We start from the raw sequence: 14,171 nt of genomic DNA, 5'->3' as shown, positions 1-14,171 counted from the left end.
AATGATATCCACTGGCAGTTTTAGATATACCAATAATCATAATTCTGATTTGTAGATTGCATATTAAAACAGTTAAACAATCCTGTCTTTATCTTATGTCAACTAAAAGCCGTGCACAGTATTTCTGTCTGAAATATCCTCAGATTTAAATTCTTCTTCAAAGCAGTTATATCATTGGACCAACTTTATATTTCCATAGCTGTCCTGCCATTTACTTTGAAAGGAAAAAGTGATTTCAATGATTAAAATGGATGAATATAGCTCTTTGTTCCCCATTATTTAAGACTAATTTTCTCATTTGCACGAGAAGCTTCACCCTGAGGTATTCAATGCTCTGCACCAGCTGTGACCAGATGGACAATTTTGTCCGGTCTTCACTAATTATCACTCTGGAATTGACCAGTGGAACGAACAGACTGCCTGCACATAGTTACTTGCTCTGATCAAAATACCAATGAATTCACAGTTTGCCAGGGCAAGCTTTGGAATTTTGTGCGGGATTTCTGGGTGGAAACAGACACGCCACACACTGAGGTCAACAGTAATATGTCTCTGCAGCTTTGCTGGGTATGGTTCATTATTTAAACACAATTTTCAGTTACGGTGCTCATTCACAATTTTTTTTTTAGGTTGAAAGCAGTGATTGCAGATGGACATTATTGAAGGCACTAGCACACCAATGTAAAATAATGAGCATCTAATTTATAGATCTTTAGCGTTAAACTGATCATGATTAGCCGTATCAAATATATGGATTACCAGAATATTAAACCACTAGTGAAAACCGTATCTTCTTCCAACAGCAGATTGACCAAAGGATTACCTACCTCCTAATGTGCAGAGCTAGTGACAAATAAATGACATGCAGTTAAATTATGAGAATCAGCATGTGTTCACATACCATCTTTGATTTTGCAGTGAGCTGCATTTCCATTCAGAAACTGCATCAAATCACTGTGGAATAAAAACAGCAAGCTTAATGGTTGGAACCACCCACCATATAAATAACTTCAAACAATCACCACTTTAAAAGCATTTTGGGAAGAAAACAGTACAGAGCACTTAGATTAGTAAAAACCTAAACCTGTGTGCCACACACTAAAACTGTCACTCACCCAAAGCTTCACAATTAAACGGAAAATAAAGACATGTATTTTTATAGCATCTCTCAATTTCAGCGAGGTCGTATCAGGTGCAGCAACTCAAAGATTTTAGTTCATTAACAAACTGTGGCTAACTAAACAGTCATGTACCAGGTGATCATTCTTAGTAATGTTAGTTCAAGAGAAAAAAGTTAAATTATTCAGAACACACATACGTCAATAAATAACGCTTGAAACATATTTTAGATCTATTCAAGGGAGCCAAAGAGGTCTTGTATTCAGAATATAAAATGACCCTGTTTTAGAGCAGTCAGCCTAACATATAGACATAGACATTGAAAATAGGTGCAGGAGGAGGCCATTCGGATCTTCGAGGCCATTCATTGTGATCATGGCTGATCGTCCCCAATCAATAACCCGTGCCTGCCTTCTCCCCATATCCCTTGATTCCACTAGCCTCTAGAGCTCTATCTAACTCTCTCTTAAATCCATCCAGTGAATTCCTCTGTGGCAGGGAATTCTACAAATTCACAACTCTCTGGGTGAAAAAGTTTTTTCTCCACTCAGTCTTAAATGACCTCCCCTTTATTCTAAGACTGTGGCCACTGGTTCTGGACTCGCCCAATATTGGGAATATTTTTCCTGCATCTTGCTTGTCCAGTCCTTTTATAATTTTATATGTTTCCATAAGATCCCCCCCTCATCCTTCTAAACTCCTGTGAATACAAGCCTAGTCTTTTCAATCATTCCTCATATGACAGTCCCGCCATCCCAGGGATCAATCTCATGAACCTACGCTGCAATGCCTCAATCACAAGGATGTCCTTCCTCAAATTCGGAGACCAAAACTGGACACAATACTCCAAATGTGATCTCACCAGAGCCCTATACAACTGCAGAAGAACCTCTTTACTCCTATACTGAAATCCTCTTGTTATGAAGACCAACAAAGCATTAGCTTTCTTCACTGCCTGCTGTACCTGCACGCCAATTTTCAGTGACTGGTGTACAAGGACATCCAGGTCTCGCTGCACCTCCTCCTTGCCTAACCTAACCCCATTGAGATAATAATCTGCCCCCTTATTTTTGCCGCCAAAGTGGATAACATCACATTTATCTATATTATACTGCATCTGCCACGTATCTGCACACGTACTCAACCTGTCCAGGGTACCCTCCAACCTCCTAACATCCTCTTCACAGTTCACACTGCCACCCAGCCTTGTGTCATCAGCAAACTTGCTAGTGTTGCTCCTAATTCCCTCTTCCAAATCATTAATATATATATGGTAAACAGTTGCGGCCCCAGCACCGAGCCTTGCGGCACTCCACTCGCCACTGCCTGCCATTCTGAAAAGGACCCGTTCACTCCTACTCTTTGATTCCTGTCTGCCAACCAATTTTCTATCCATGTCAACACCCTACCCCCAATACCATGCGCTCTAATTTTAGTCACTAGTCTCCCGTGCGGGACCTTATCAAAGGCTTTCTGAAAGTCTAGATACACTACATCCACTGGCACCCCTTCATCCATTTTACTTGTCACATCCTCAAAAAATTCCAGAAGATTAGTCAAGCATGATTTCCCTTTCATAAATCCGTTGACTTGGACTAATCCTTTTACTGCTATCCAAATGCCCCATTATTACCTCTTTAATAATTGACTCCAGCATCTTTCCCACTCCCGAAGTCAGGCTAACTGGTCTGTAATTCCCCGTTTTATCTCCCGCTCCTTATGCCCTCAAAATCCTTATTTGGGGCTCGTTAATAATTTCCTGATTGAGGATAGGGTAATATTAATTGAGCTTTGGATGAATAGATGGGTTTTAAATGAAAATAATTCATAATAGGCAAGTCCCTACTTTAAACACATATTGGAAGTGAGAGGAAACCAGCCTGGTGCTTTTTGGAGCTGGCAGCTAGATTTGAAATTTAACCTTGACATAGGAATTTTTAAATTGTTCCTGAAAACTTCTAGGGTTTAGATGCATAAAAGAAAAATCTTGTTAAGTGTTGATGATCCCACTAATTTATTTGCATATTAGGATATCAGGCACGTGCTGTGAGTAATTACTCTGGGTAGGCAGTCAGTCAGCTTTTAAAACAATCTTAAACCGTGCATTCGCAGATTGTTCTCCTCTCCGTAAGCTGTTAGTCGACTTTTATGAAGTAATTTGTCTTCAAAAGCCATATCTCTTAATAAAGTACCGTATTTCCCGGCAATGAAGACGCTCCTGCGTCGAAGACGCACCCCCATTTGAGTTGCTTAATTTTGAAAAAAAGGCTGGCGGGACATAGAATTTATCACACTCAATAAAATGAAAAATAAATATAAAAGTAACAATGCAATTTGCCCAAAGTTTCCAAATCTCCTCCATTCTGAATTACTGAATGGGTAGAGGGTGGGGGGTGGAGTGTGATGGCAGGTGGAGAGATGGTGGGAAAAACGGGAGCACACTGGGACGTTGAATCAGTTGTGATCTTATTGAATGACAATACAATAGTTCATGGGACCAATTGGGGCGGGTGCGGGGAGGGGAAAGAGTTCCTTTCACAGTGTGTGGTGAGTCTGGCCAGGGGTAAAGTTGCAGGGAGAGCAGGAGCGTTGAGAAGGAGGGGGTCGGGAATCGGGGTTCATGCCAGCAACTCACTCACGCTACCGCGGCGCTCTGGGCGCGGAGCCATCGCATTGTAACCGGGGAGGTTACAAGAGATACTTTCAAGAGAGAACTAGATAGGGCTTTTAAAGACAGGGGAGTCAGGGGATATGAGGAGAAGGCAGGAATGGGGTACTGATTGGGGATGATCAGCCAAATGGCCTACTCCTGCACCTATTGTCTATTGAGGGAAGTAACTCGGGTGGCTGCAAGCGGCCGCCGGGACCTCAGCACCTTGTACCGGCCCGCTCAGCTCTGGCAGTGCTCTCCGTCGATCCTGCCGCTTGCCAGCCTCGCTCATGTCAGCTTCTTCCCGCAAATCCTTAAATTCCGACTGCCGCCGGGAGCAGGACATGGCCTCACTTGCTGCGCTGGGTGACACTGCATGGCATTCACTGCCCGGTCCGTGTCTTTCAATGTAGACCGGACAGTGAGGGGACCAGCTCAAGAGCGGATCTCCGGGCGATGGATAACAGGACAGCTGGCGGTGGAGCTTACTCCCGTGTCAGCACGAGTAACCTCAATTGGTCCCATGATCACACGCAGCCACCCGAGCTACTTCCCTCTCCGGTCAAAATGCTGTGGATGCGCCCGGACAGCCACGGCAGCGGTGAGTGAGTTGCTGGCATGATCCCCGAACCCCTCCTTCTCAACACTCCTGCCCTCCCCGCAACTTTACCCCTGGCCAGACTCCTCACATGCTGTGAAAGGAACTCTTTCCACCCCACCCCCTCCCCAGCGGCGCTGTCCTTTCATAGCCGCAATGAGGGATAGACTTGGCTATTCCTCAGAACAGCATCATCGTTCTTGATGTTGCTGTACGGTGGGATAGCCAAGTCTATCTTTCTTGTCTAACAACCTAACCTTCGGCCTACAAGACGCAGGTAAATTTTCGTGCCGGGAAATACGGTATTTAAAAACATGTAGCTCAAAGAAATTTACGTATCACATTATTTGTACATGAACTCCATTCTTCTCTCTTTGTTTCTTAAGACACTCTTAAGATAATGACAATCCATGTTTGAAAAACCCGCCAAGAAACTTGCGCTGCACATGCGCAGTAGGCTGCTGCACAGCACATGCACGCAGTCCACGGTGCAAAATGAAGAATTTCAGCTGCCTTCAGCTCCTTGTCTTTGAAGGCATGAAGCAGCGTCGATGGCACATGAGATGCACAGACATTCGCGTATTACATGTACTGCAGATGAAAGTCACGGCAGAATTATGCCTATCCAAAACATCGATCTCTTATGTAGGCATAATGCTCCCGTGCCTTTACTATTCATATTTTATTATTTTATAATTTTAGTCAGGGTAGGCAGTTCATGGGACCATTGGGGGGGGGGGGGGGGGGGGGGGGGGGGGGGGGGGGAAAGAGTTCCTACCTTGCCTACCCTGACGACACGTGCCTGTAGGATATGTAGGTAATGCACAGGCACGTAATCAGGGTAGGCAGTCAGTCCGCTTTAAAAAAAAAAAAAATTAAACCGCGCATGCGCACATTGTTCTCTCCGTGAAAATAAAAATAAAAAACACTAACAATTCAATTTGCCCGAGGCTTCCTAGTCTCCTTTATTCTGAATTACTGAATAGGTTTTGGGGGGGGGGTGTGAAGGGTAATGGCAGGTGGAGAGATGGTAGGAAAAACAGGAGCACACGGACAAGTTGAATCAGTTGTCATCTAACTGAATGACAACACTTGTTCAAGGGACCAATTGGGGGAGTGTTCCTTTTACAGCATGTGGAGAGTCTGTGCCAGGGGTAAAGTTGCGGGGAGGGCAGGAGTGTTGAGAAGGAGGGGGTCGGGGATAATGCCAGTAACTCGCTCACTCACTGCTGCCGCGGCGCTCCGGGCGCCACCGCATTGTAGCCGAGGATAGAAACAGCTCGGGGAGCTGCGAGCGGCCGCCGGGACCCGACAGCAGAACTGGCCGCCACTTTCACGACTTCTGCCGGCCCGCTCACCTCTGGCAGTGCTCTCCATCTGAACACCTCTCACCTGCCGCTCGCTCATGTCAGCCGCTTCCTGCAAATCCTTAAATTCCCACAGCTGGGTAACCCCAATCGCACTGTCGGAATTTAAGGATTTTAAGGAATTTAAGGCCACAATGCGGTGGCTCCGTGAAAGGAGCGTCGCAAGTGGGTTACTGGCATGATCCAGATCTCCTCCTTCACAATGCTCCTACCCTCCCCGCAACTTTATCCCGGGCCAGACTCCCAAACGCTGTGAAAGGAGCTCTCCCCCCACCCCCACACCCTGGGAAATACGGTATTTAAAAACATCACCAAGAAATGTACTTACCACATCATTGGTACACGAGCTCCATTCTGCTCTCCCTGTTTCCTAAGATACACTTAAAATAATGCCAATCCATATTTGAAAATCCCGCCAAGAAACTCGCGCTGCGCATGCGCAGTGCTGCAAAGGCAGAATTTCAGCTGCCTTCAGCCCCGCTTTAAATTGACGGCTTGAAGCAGCGCTGACGGCACGTGGGCTGCACAGACCTTCAAGGGTTACAAGCGCTGTGGATGAAAGGCACGGAAAATTATGCCTACCTAAGAGATCGATCTCTTAGATAGGCAAAAATCTTCAAAGCCTTTACTATTTATATTTGTAATTACCATGTTATAATTTTAGTCAGGGTAGGCAGTGCCTACTTTGCCTATCCCGACGGCACGTGTCTGGTAATGCAGGACCATAGAACCCAGTGTGGAGGAAACTATATGGAAGATGATGATATACCAGAGACAAATATCTACAAATGGCAAGATGCAGAAAATATCAGTTTTTTTCTCCATAGAAGTTAAACATTATTAACTTCTTGGGGCAAAACAAATATTTATATTTCTCATCAAATGTGCTTGGAGCCAGTCATGGACAATGGCCAAGAGTCATATTTTTCAGATGCCAGCTATTGTGAATGTTACAAGAAGCAAATGTCATTTAGTAAAAACACTTATCAGTACTTCCACAAGTTGTACAATTCAGTGCACAAAAAAAAAATTTAATTGTACAAAATGAAAGAATTGTGAAACTGTATAAGTAAACACCAGAAATCCATTTTCCAAAATCAAACCAACTATATACATAATTATAATATTATTCTGCTATAATGTGACAGTGTTTTTGTTTAACTTGCTAAATTGAATTACTGGATAAAATAACCTTGATTTATCTGGAGTAAACAATCACTAATTGGGAATAAGAATGTTTATGTAAGCAGCTTGAGAATTTTGTACAATGTCAACTTTGTTCTATTTTAAATATATCCATGGTAGCAAACTTTAGCAACACAAACATGAGCGATATGTTGACCAGGAGTTAAGTATATGAAATATCACTTCAGTACACTTAGTACATGGTCAAATGTGGCCTTATCACATGAGTACACTAAGAAATGAACACATTAAAAACCCTCATGAAAATCATTGACATAATTAAAATGTGTTTTTTTTTTGTCAATACACATACTTGTTATGGCTGTTGTTGTCCATAATCCATGTGCAGCTTTTCTTTTCGGAGTTCCATGCACAGTAGGGATCCCTTGCCAAAATGCAATCTGTGCAGGTTTTATATTTTTCACAAAACGCAACAGGAATTTGAACTACTCCTGAATGAGACCCTGCATAGATATACTTTCTGTCCTAAAAGAGGAAAGTTCAATGGTCAATTCATTTGAATAAGCAGAATAATTAAAATAGTTTGTTGTTGCAATGGGGGAGGATGTTGACCCAATCAAATTCACATCATCCACTGCAGGAAGTAACCAAGGTGAAAATTAACCTTGGTCAAAATCAGAAATAACATCCCACTGAAATGCGGTTTTGTGTAGGAGAGATACTTTTCAATCTGCTATTAGTTTGAAATCTTTTGAAACATTTTTTAATTGTAGCTGTCACTGAAATGAGATGTCAGTGGGATTATTGCTGGCATTCGCTATCATCCATTTCATCTAAACATTCCTCTGCTTTCCATTGACTATCTTTACATTTAGATTTGTGTTCCAAAAATTACTTCATGGCCCAATAAAATGCTTGAATGAAGCTACTATCCTTCGTCAAATAATATACTTCCTGCTGTTTTTCAAATCTATAAAAAGAGTTACATAGATTTAATTCTGCCTTATTTTATTTAATAGCCTCTCAAAAATATAAAGTAAAGTCGCATTTGGACAACTTTTGACAGTCACATTATTAGCACAGGTGGTCACATACTTGGTCAGAGAGATTAAATTAAAGGTGCATTTAAAAATTGGAGAGGCAAAGATTAAAAATGAATTAGGAGAGCTCCAGAACAAGTGTCTATATTAGCTGAATGTAGAGCATAAATATAAAAGGCCATGGAAACTGACAAGCCATAATTAAAAAACAGAATTCCAAGCTGTCCCATACCAACCACTGTTAAAAAAACCACGTTAATGTTTAAACTGGCAAACTGTTAATCTGCTGTCAATAAAAAACAGAACCCTTAATTTGGAGAGACAAGGAATTGTAGATGCTAGAATCCTGCGCAAAAGATAGAGCTGGAGTAACTAATTGGATCACGCAGCATCTGTGAGGGAAATGGATAGGCAACGTTTTGGGTTGGAACCCTTCTTCAGTCTGATTATAGAATGCTCAAGTTTAAAGGTTTTTACTTTAAGTTAGGTTTAAATATGAAGTTACAATATTAGTTTATAGTGTGCTAAGAGAGCTCTTTTTGTCCAGGCATAATTGTTTTACTTGCAAAAGTAAATTCACTTTTAGCATCCCAATGACCCAGACTCCTTTTATACCTCACGCTACCTTGGCCAGGCCAGCAGCATAATAAAGGACGAGTTGCACCCTGGCCATTCCCTCTACTCCCCTCTCCCATCAGGGGAAAGGTAGTGAAGTGTGAAAACGCACACCACCAGATTCAGGGACAGTTTCTTCCCAGCTGGTATCAGGTAACTGAATCCTCCAGCACAAACAAGAGAGCAGTGCTGAACTATTATCCACCTCTTTGGTGACCCTCGGACTATCCTTGATCAGACTTGCTGGTTTTACCTTGCACTAAATGTTGTTCTATTATCATGTATCTATACACTGTAAATTGGTCGATTGTAATCATGTATTGTCTTTCTGCTGACTGGTTAGCACACAACAAAAAGCTTTTCACTATACCTCATTACACGTGACAATAAACTAAACTGAATTGAGTCAGAATATCTTTGCTTTTACATTTCTTTAGTGACAAACATTACATGGTTTACATTTACCTCTTTGGACAAGAGCAATGTCTGTACAGGTTCAGAACCAGAAAAAATAGACAGTTCTTCAATTATATGCATTTCATTGCCAAAGTTAATCGCTTTATGCAACAATCCTTTATCTGAAACAAAACAAAAATATATACATTAGAACATCCAAGTAACTATTCATCACAAAACCTTTTACCATTAGATCAGGAGAAGGCCACTCAACCTTTCAAGCCTCCTCCACCATTCAACTAATCCAACTTTCCTTGACCACTTTGACCACAAGCCTTTCTGGCTTTAATTTATCTCTCCCAAACATTGAAACATTTTGTAAATTACTGTAAATATAGTGGATAATGATACAATAATTCATTTATTTCCATTTGCTGAGCACAGCTCCATTAAGGACTGAACGCCAGCAAATAAAAATAAATAGATAACATCAGCTTTGGGAAATTCTACTGTTCCTGGCTGCCGATGACCAAATATCTTTTCCAGCCAATACAGGCTTCAGCTAACCCAAAAGTAGAATTCCTGGGGCCAACGTCTGAACATGCAAGCTTCTGATCTGTCCACAACCCACAAATATCTTGACTAAAAGAAACAACTGATGTTGACATTCTGAAGTACAAAACCATCAATTCTTACATCTTGATAAGTGTCGTCTCACACCTCAGTTCCTCATGTCTCAATTTAGGAAAGCCGTTAAAAAAAGATTGGGATGATATCGACTCTACAGTTCAGTTTCTCTCAAAATACACTAACCAATTACACTGCAATAGACAAATGAAAGTCATATATATCTATATGATAAACTTTTTTTTATTATTTTTTTTTTAAAACTTTTTCATTCCCAGATATTCTTTCTTCCAATTTTAATACTGTAACATTAATTTACAAAACGTTCCAGATGTTTTCTTTGATACATACTTCAGCCTACATTTTAGCTTGTACTTCAAAGGTTGGCTGCTTCTATCAATTGTGCCAGAATAACCCGAGTTGCTAGTGTGCAACAAAATAATGAGGTGAGCATTGAGAGCGATAAACCTCTGAATGAATTATGTCATCAGAACAGATATGTTAATAAGCTGTTTTGCAAAGACGCACCTCCGTGGCAAATCAGAGAGCATTTCATGTGGCAGTATCCTATCAGCAGGACAACAAAGGATTATCAAAATCAACATAATCTCGTTACCGCAGCTAAACTGGATATGCATCACCCACAGACATCTTCAACCAGCAGATATGGCAGTGGCATTTAAGAGGCATTCAGATAGGCACGTGGATGTGCAGGGAATGGAGTAATATGGATCATGTGCAGGCAGAGATTAGCTGAACATGTAATCATGTTCAGCATAGACATTGTGGGCTGAAGGGCCCGATTCTGTCCTGTACTCAACTGCATTCTATTCCCTCAAAGCATGGAGTAATTGTGTTTCCAGCAGCCTTATGGACAGTGAATTATATAGATCACTAGGGGGAGAGAGGAAGGGGGGGTGGGGGGGGGGAGGGGGGGGGGAGAGAGAGAAGGGGGAGTGGGGGAAAGGCACGGGGGCAGAAGAGAGGGAGAGAGATCTCCCACCCCTGTCCCATTGTGATGGCATGTGTAAATGAGATCCATTGTGATTAGACATCTGTGAGGTGGCACTGTGTCTCATGCAGCAATTTGATTTTAGTGCGACCACGTGAAGGTTCCAATCTGCCACCCCTGTCCCATTGTGATGTCATATATGTAAATGAGACCCATTATGATTGGACATCTGTGAGGTGGCACTGACTCATGCAGCAGTCTGAATCTTGAAATTTGTGATGTTTTGTGAACAATTTAATTCAAAGCGTGGGGAAAGAATTGACCAAATCTAGAGAGGAGTGCATTTATGAAAGTGTACGTTAAATCACACACACACACACACAAAAGTATACTAGACCAAGTGCAGTCACCCAACGCAGCCATTCCCTACCCGTAGCCCCCACGGGAGACGTGGTCGTCCAACTCAAGCGGCTCAGGAATCAGCAGTGCGGCTGCTTTTAAATGGCGTCTTTGAGGGGAGATGCGGGTGCCAGCAGCCGTTATGGTCGCTGGCCAGTAGGAGGCGACAAAATGAGTGAGGGGGGGGGGGGGGGGGGGGTGGTGGGGGGAGAAGGATTTTATTAAAAATGTGTACATAAACACGACAAAATTTAATGAGTGGATACTTGGAATGGAAAGTGAAATCACTACCGAAATGGAAAAAAACTTGGCGTTTCTCGGTCTGACGTTGGCGTAGCAACGAATCAAAGGCTGGCAGCCACAAGTCAGGCAGAAACACACACACAGCCGGCAGCCAGCCAGCAGCCACACAGTTTTAATTATATATAGAAGATAGATGTAGATAGATAGATTAGATCTCTAACTTCTTGCAACCCATGTCAAAGTAAAAAGAGGATAAAAATTGTCAGGAAGTGTACACAGGGAATTCTACCGTGAATGAAAATATTATGCTCATAAAACATGTTAATGTTACAAAAACTCACCCGTGCCAATAAACATGACATCATACTGGAGGTTATCAAGTGCTCTAACTCTGTCCACAACAATCTGTATATAGTTGACATTTTTCTTTACCAATTTAGGGCTATTCCCAATTGGGTTAACAGTGTCTGCCATCAGAGGGTGATCCTTAACAAACTGGAGAGTTTTATCTGGCAACATGAGTGAGTTATTGAAATTCAAAGCTCTCGCCTCATTGTTTATGCACTGAAAAGAGAAAAAAGCAATTGATTGGGATAACATATCAGCATTAACAACTTACACCCTTAACTAAAATGAACAAACAAAATATTACATTACGGAAGAAAAATAGACATCATTGTGGTCCTTAACAACTGCACAAATGATTGTGGCAAAAGATGCATTGGTTTTAAAATGAGAGCATTTTATTTCTTGATTACTGCCTTCCAGAATTTCTGGTTCACACATTTTAAACATGATGCTATGATAGCAAAGCATCCAATAATATGTATGCATATCGTCATGATTTTTTTACACCTGACTTCCTTAGCACAGGAATGTGGTAACATATGGTGTTCTACAAACATACTCATTAAAAATTGAAATTGGCAAACTAAAAATTTGTAATTTTTGTAGTTATGTCACGTTATTTTACAGCAATGTCACATTGTTGTTTGACTAGAATATAGTCAATTGAATACACCATAGTTTATTGTTAACAGCTGTCAGACACTTTGCTTCATTTATATCAATATAGACAAGAGCAGGACAGTACTTACTGAGCCAGGACGCGGCTCTGGAACCGATCCTCCAAATCGGACCCATTTTACATGGGACTGGTCAAAGGTGGCACTTTGCATGAACTTTCCTGTGGAGAAGACCTCCTCCACTTTGGACATGTTAAAGCTGCAGACGGCTGACACTTCCAAATTAGTCCTAACAAAGGGTACAAGGTAAAATGTATCACAAGAATGTCCATTATAGCTTTGAGGTATGGTCATATATTTCAAGTACATATTTGCAAATGGATCGAGCAGATGGGTTTAAAAAAAATGTAGCTCAATGCGTCTTTTACAATTAATTAGATATTTGTCAAAGATCAGTTTTTGCTTAACAGGAAAGGTATGGAATTTTGATCTTGTGGCTGACTCTTTCACATTAAAATTCAATAAACTTATAAAGGGTTATAAATGGTCATTCATGAGCACAGGAGGCGAATTAAATGCTGTGGGTTGCACACAAATCTCCAACAATGCAAATGACAGCACAGGAGACCCAAAGAAATGGGCCAGAATACTTGAAACTAATTGGTGATACCACAACAAAATTAATTTATAACCCCTTTATAGGCTTAATGTGAAAGAATCAGCCATTCAACCACAAGATCAAAATTCCATACCTTTCTGAAGCCAGTTAAGCAAAACAAAATTAATTGTTTAACATTTTAATTTTACGATTATTAATTAGGCCCGAGGTACTAATTCTGTATCCTAATCAAATAACACACCTACTCGAGCATATTCAATTTGTATTGGATAAACCACTTAGAGCAGTCTGTATGCGAGTGTCAGCCTACAATAAGACTTAATGTCACACTATTTGTAGGAACCAAATGTCCAAACATTCAAAATAGAGCTAATTTGTTGAATTACGTCTGTTCAAAGGAGGTTCATCGAATTGAAACGTTAACTCTCTTCTTTCCACAGAAGCTATCTGCTCTGCTAGGTATCACACTTTTAGCTTGGAATCTTTGGATGTTTAATCACAATCATTTCTGATGGCAGCCAAGAGCAGAGTTCACTTTTTGTAATGAGAATGCAACTCATTACATTCACTCAAAATGGCACTACCCTATTTATAGAGGCTCTATGCAAGACTGAATTTGTGCAGGAAATGCAGATGTAATTAGTACACGAATGTACCAGTGCTGGAGTGGAAAAAGCTTCAAGTTCTTAGGCATAGTTCTGCTCCGTGGTTTGTTCAATACGAGTCGAATATGCTCGGGTAGGTGCTTTATTTGATTAGGATACAGAGAAATGGTGCAGTTTGATTCACTCAAATTCCAATGTTTTTTAGGCAGAAATATTACCAACAATGTCCTGGATTGAAGCTATGGCCAAAAAAAGCACACTATTGCCTCAACTTCTTCAGGAGATGAACAAAGTTCACTATGTCTCCGGGGTCAAGGAAAGAGCGTTCACATCGCGGCCCTGTTTCTACCAATCTTTCCAGCACAGCGCACAAGAAGCGCAAGAACCTAATCTTGCGTGAGGACTCGATAAGAAGAAGACAATTATGTCTCCAACAACTCTAACCAACTTCTACAGATGCACTGCAGAAATCATACCAAGCAGATTGAATCACAGCTTGGTTTGGAAACAGCTCTGCCCAAGACCCTAGACATTGTAGAGAGGTGTTGATGTACCCGTCCATCACACAGATCAAACACTCCACCATTGACATCACACTTTGCCTTGGGAAAGCAGCCAACATAATCAAGGGCCATTTAGACCCCAGTCATTTCCTCTTCTCCTGTCAGGCTGAAGATACAAAGGTTTGACTCCAGACTTAGGAACTGCTTCTTCACCTCTGTTATCAGTCCAATGAATGGCCTTTCTGTAAGTTATGGGGTTGTCTTGATCTTTATTGCAGACGCTGGACTTTTTCTCGTTAACTATAATGCTGTAACTATATTCTGCAT

The 14,171-nt window shown here is 41.4% G+C and overlaps 1 protein-coding gene across 4 annotated transcripts in view; it reads right to left on the bottom strand.

The window, feature by feature from the left end:
- The window catches only part of sema4d (sema domain, immunoglobulin domain (Ig), transmembrane domain (TM) and short cytoplasmic domain, (semaphorin) 4D), a 157,644-nt gene that overhangs the window by 32,285 nt on the left and 111,188 nt on the right, over positions 1-14,171 (bottom strand). For all 4 annotated transcript variants that reach the window (XM_055632878.1, XM_055632880.1, XM_055632877.1 and 1 more), the window contains 5 exons: positions 12,250-12,406; positions 11,494-11,716; positions 9,001-9,113; positions 7,233-7,405; positions 902-954 (listed from right to left, as the gene is read on the bottom strand). In XM_055632878.1, coding sequence (XP_055488853.1) covers positions 902-954; positions 7,233-7,405; positions 9,001-9,113; positions 11,494-11,716; positions 12,250-12,406 — 719 coding nt within the window. The remainder of the gene's footprint in view (positions 1-901; positions 955-7,232; positions 7,406-9,000; positions 9,114-11,493; positions 11,717-12,249; positions 12,407-14,171) is intronic.

This window comes from Leucoraja erinacea, chromosome 3 (genome assembly GCF_028641065.1).
Source record: "Leucoraja erinacea ecotype New England chromosome 3, Leri_hhj_1, whole genome shotgun sequence".
NCBI classification, from domain to species: domain Eukaryota; kingdom Metazoa; phylum Chordata; class Chondrichthyes; order Rajiformes; family Rajidae; genus Leucoraja; species Leucoraja erinaceus.
This window is presented reverse-complemented; position numbering and strand designations above follow the sequence as displayed.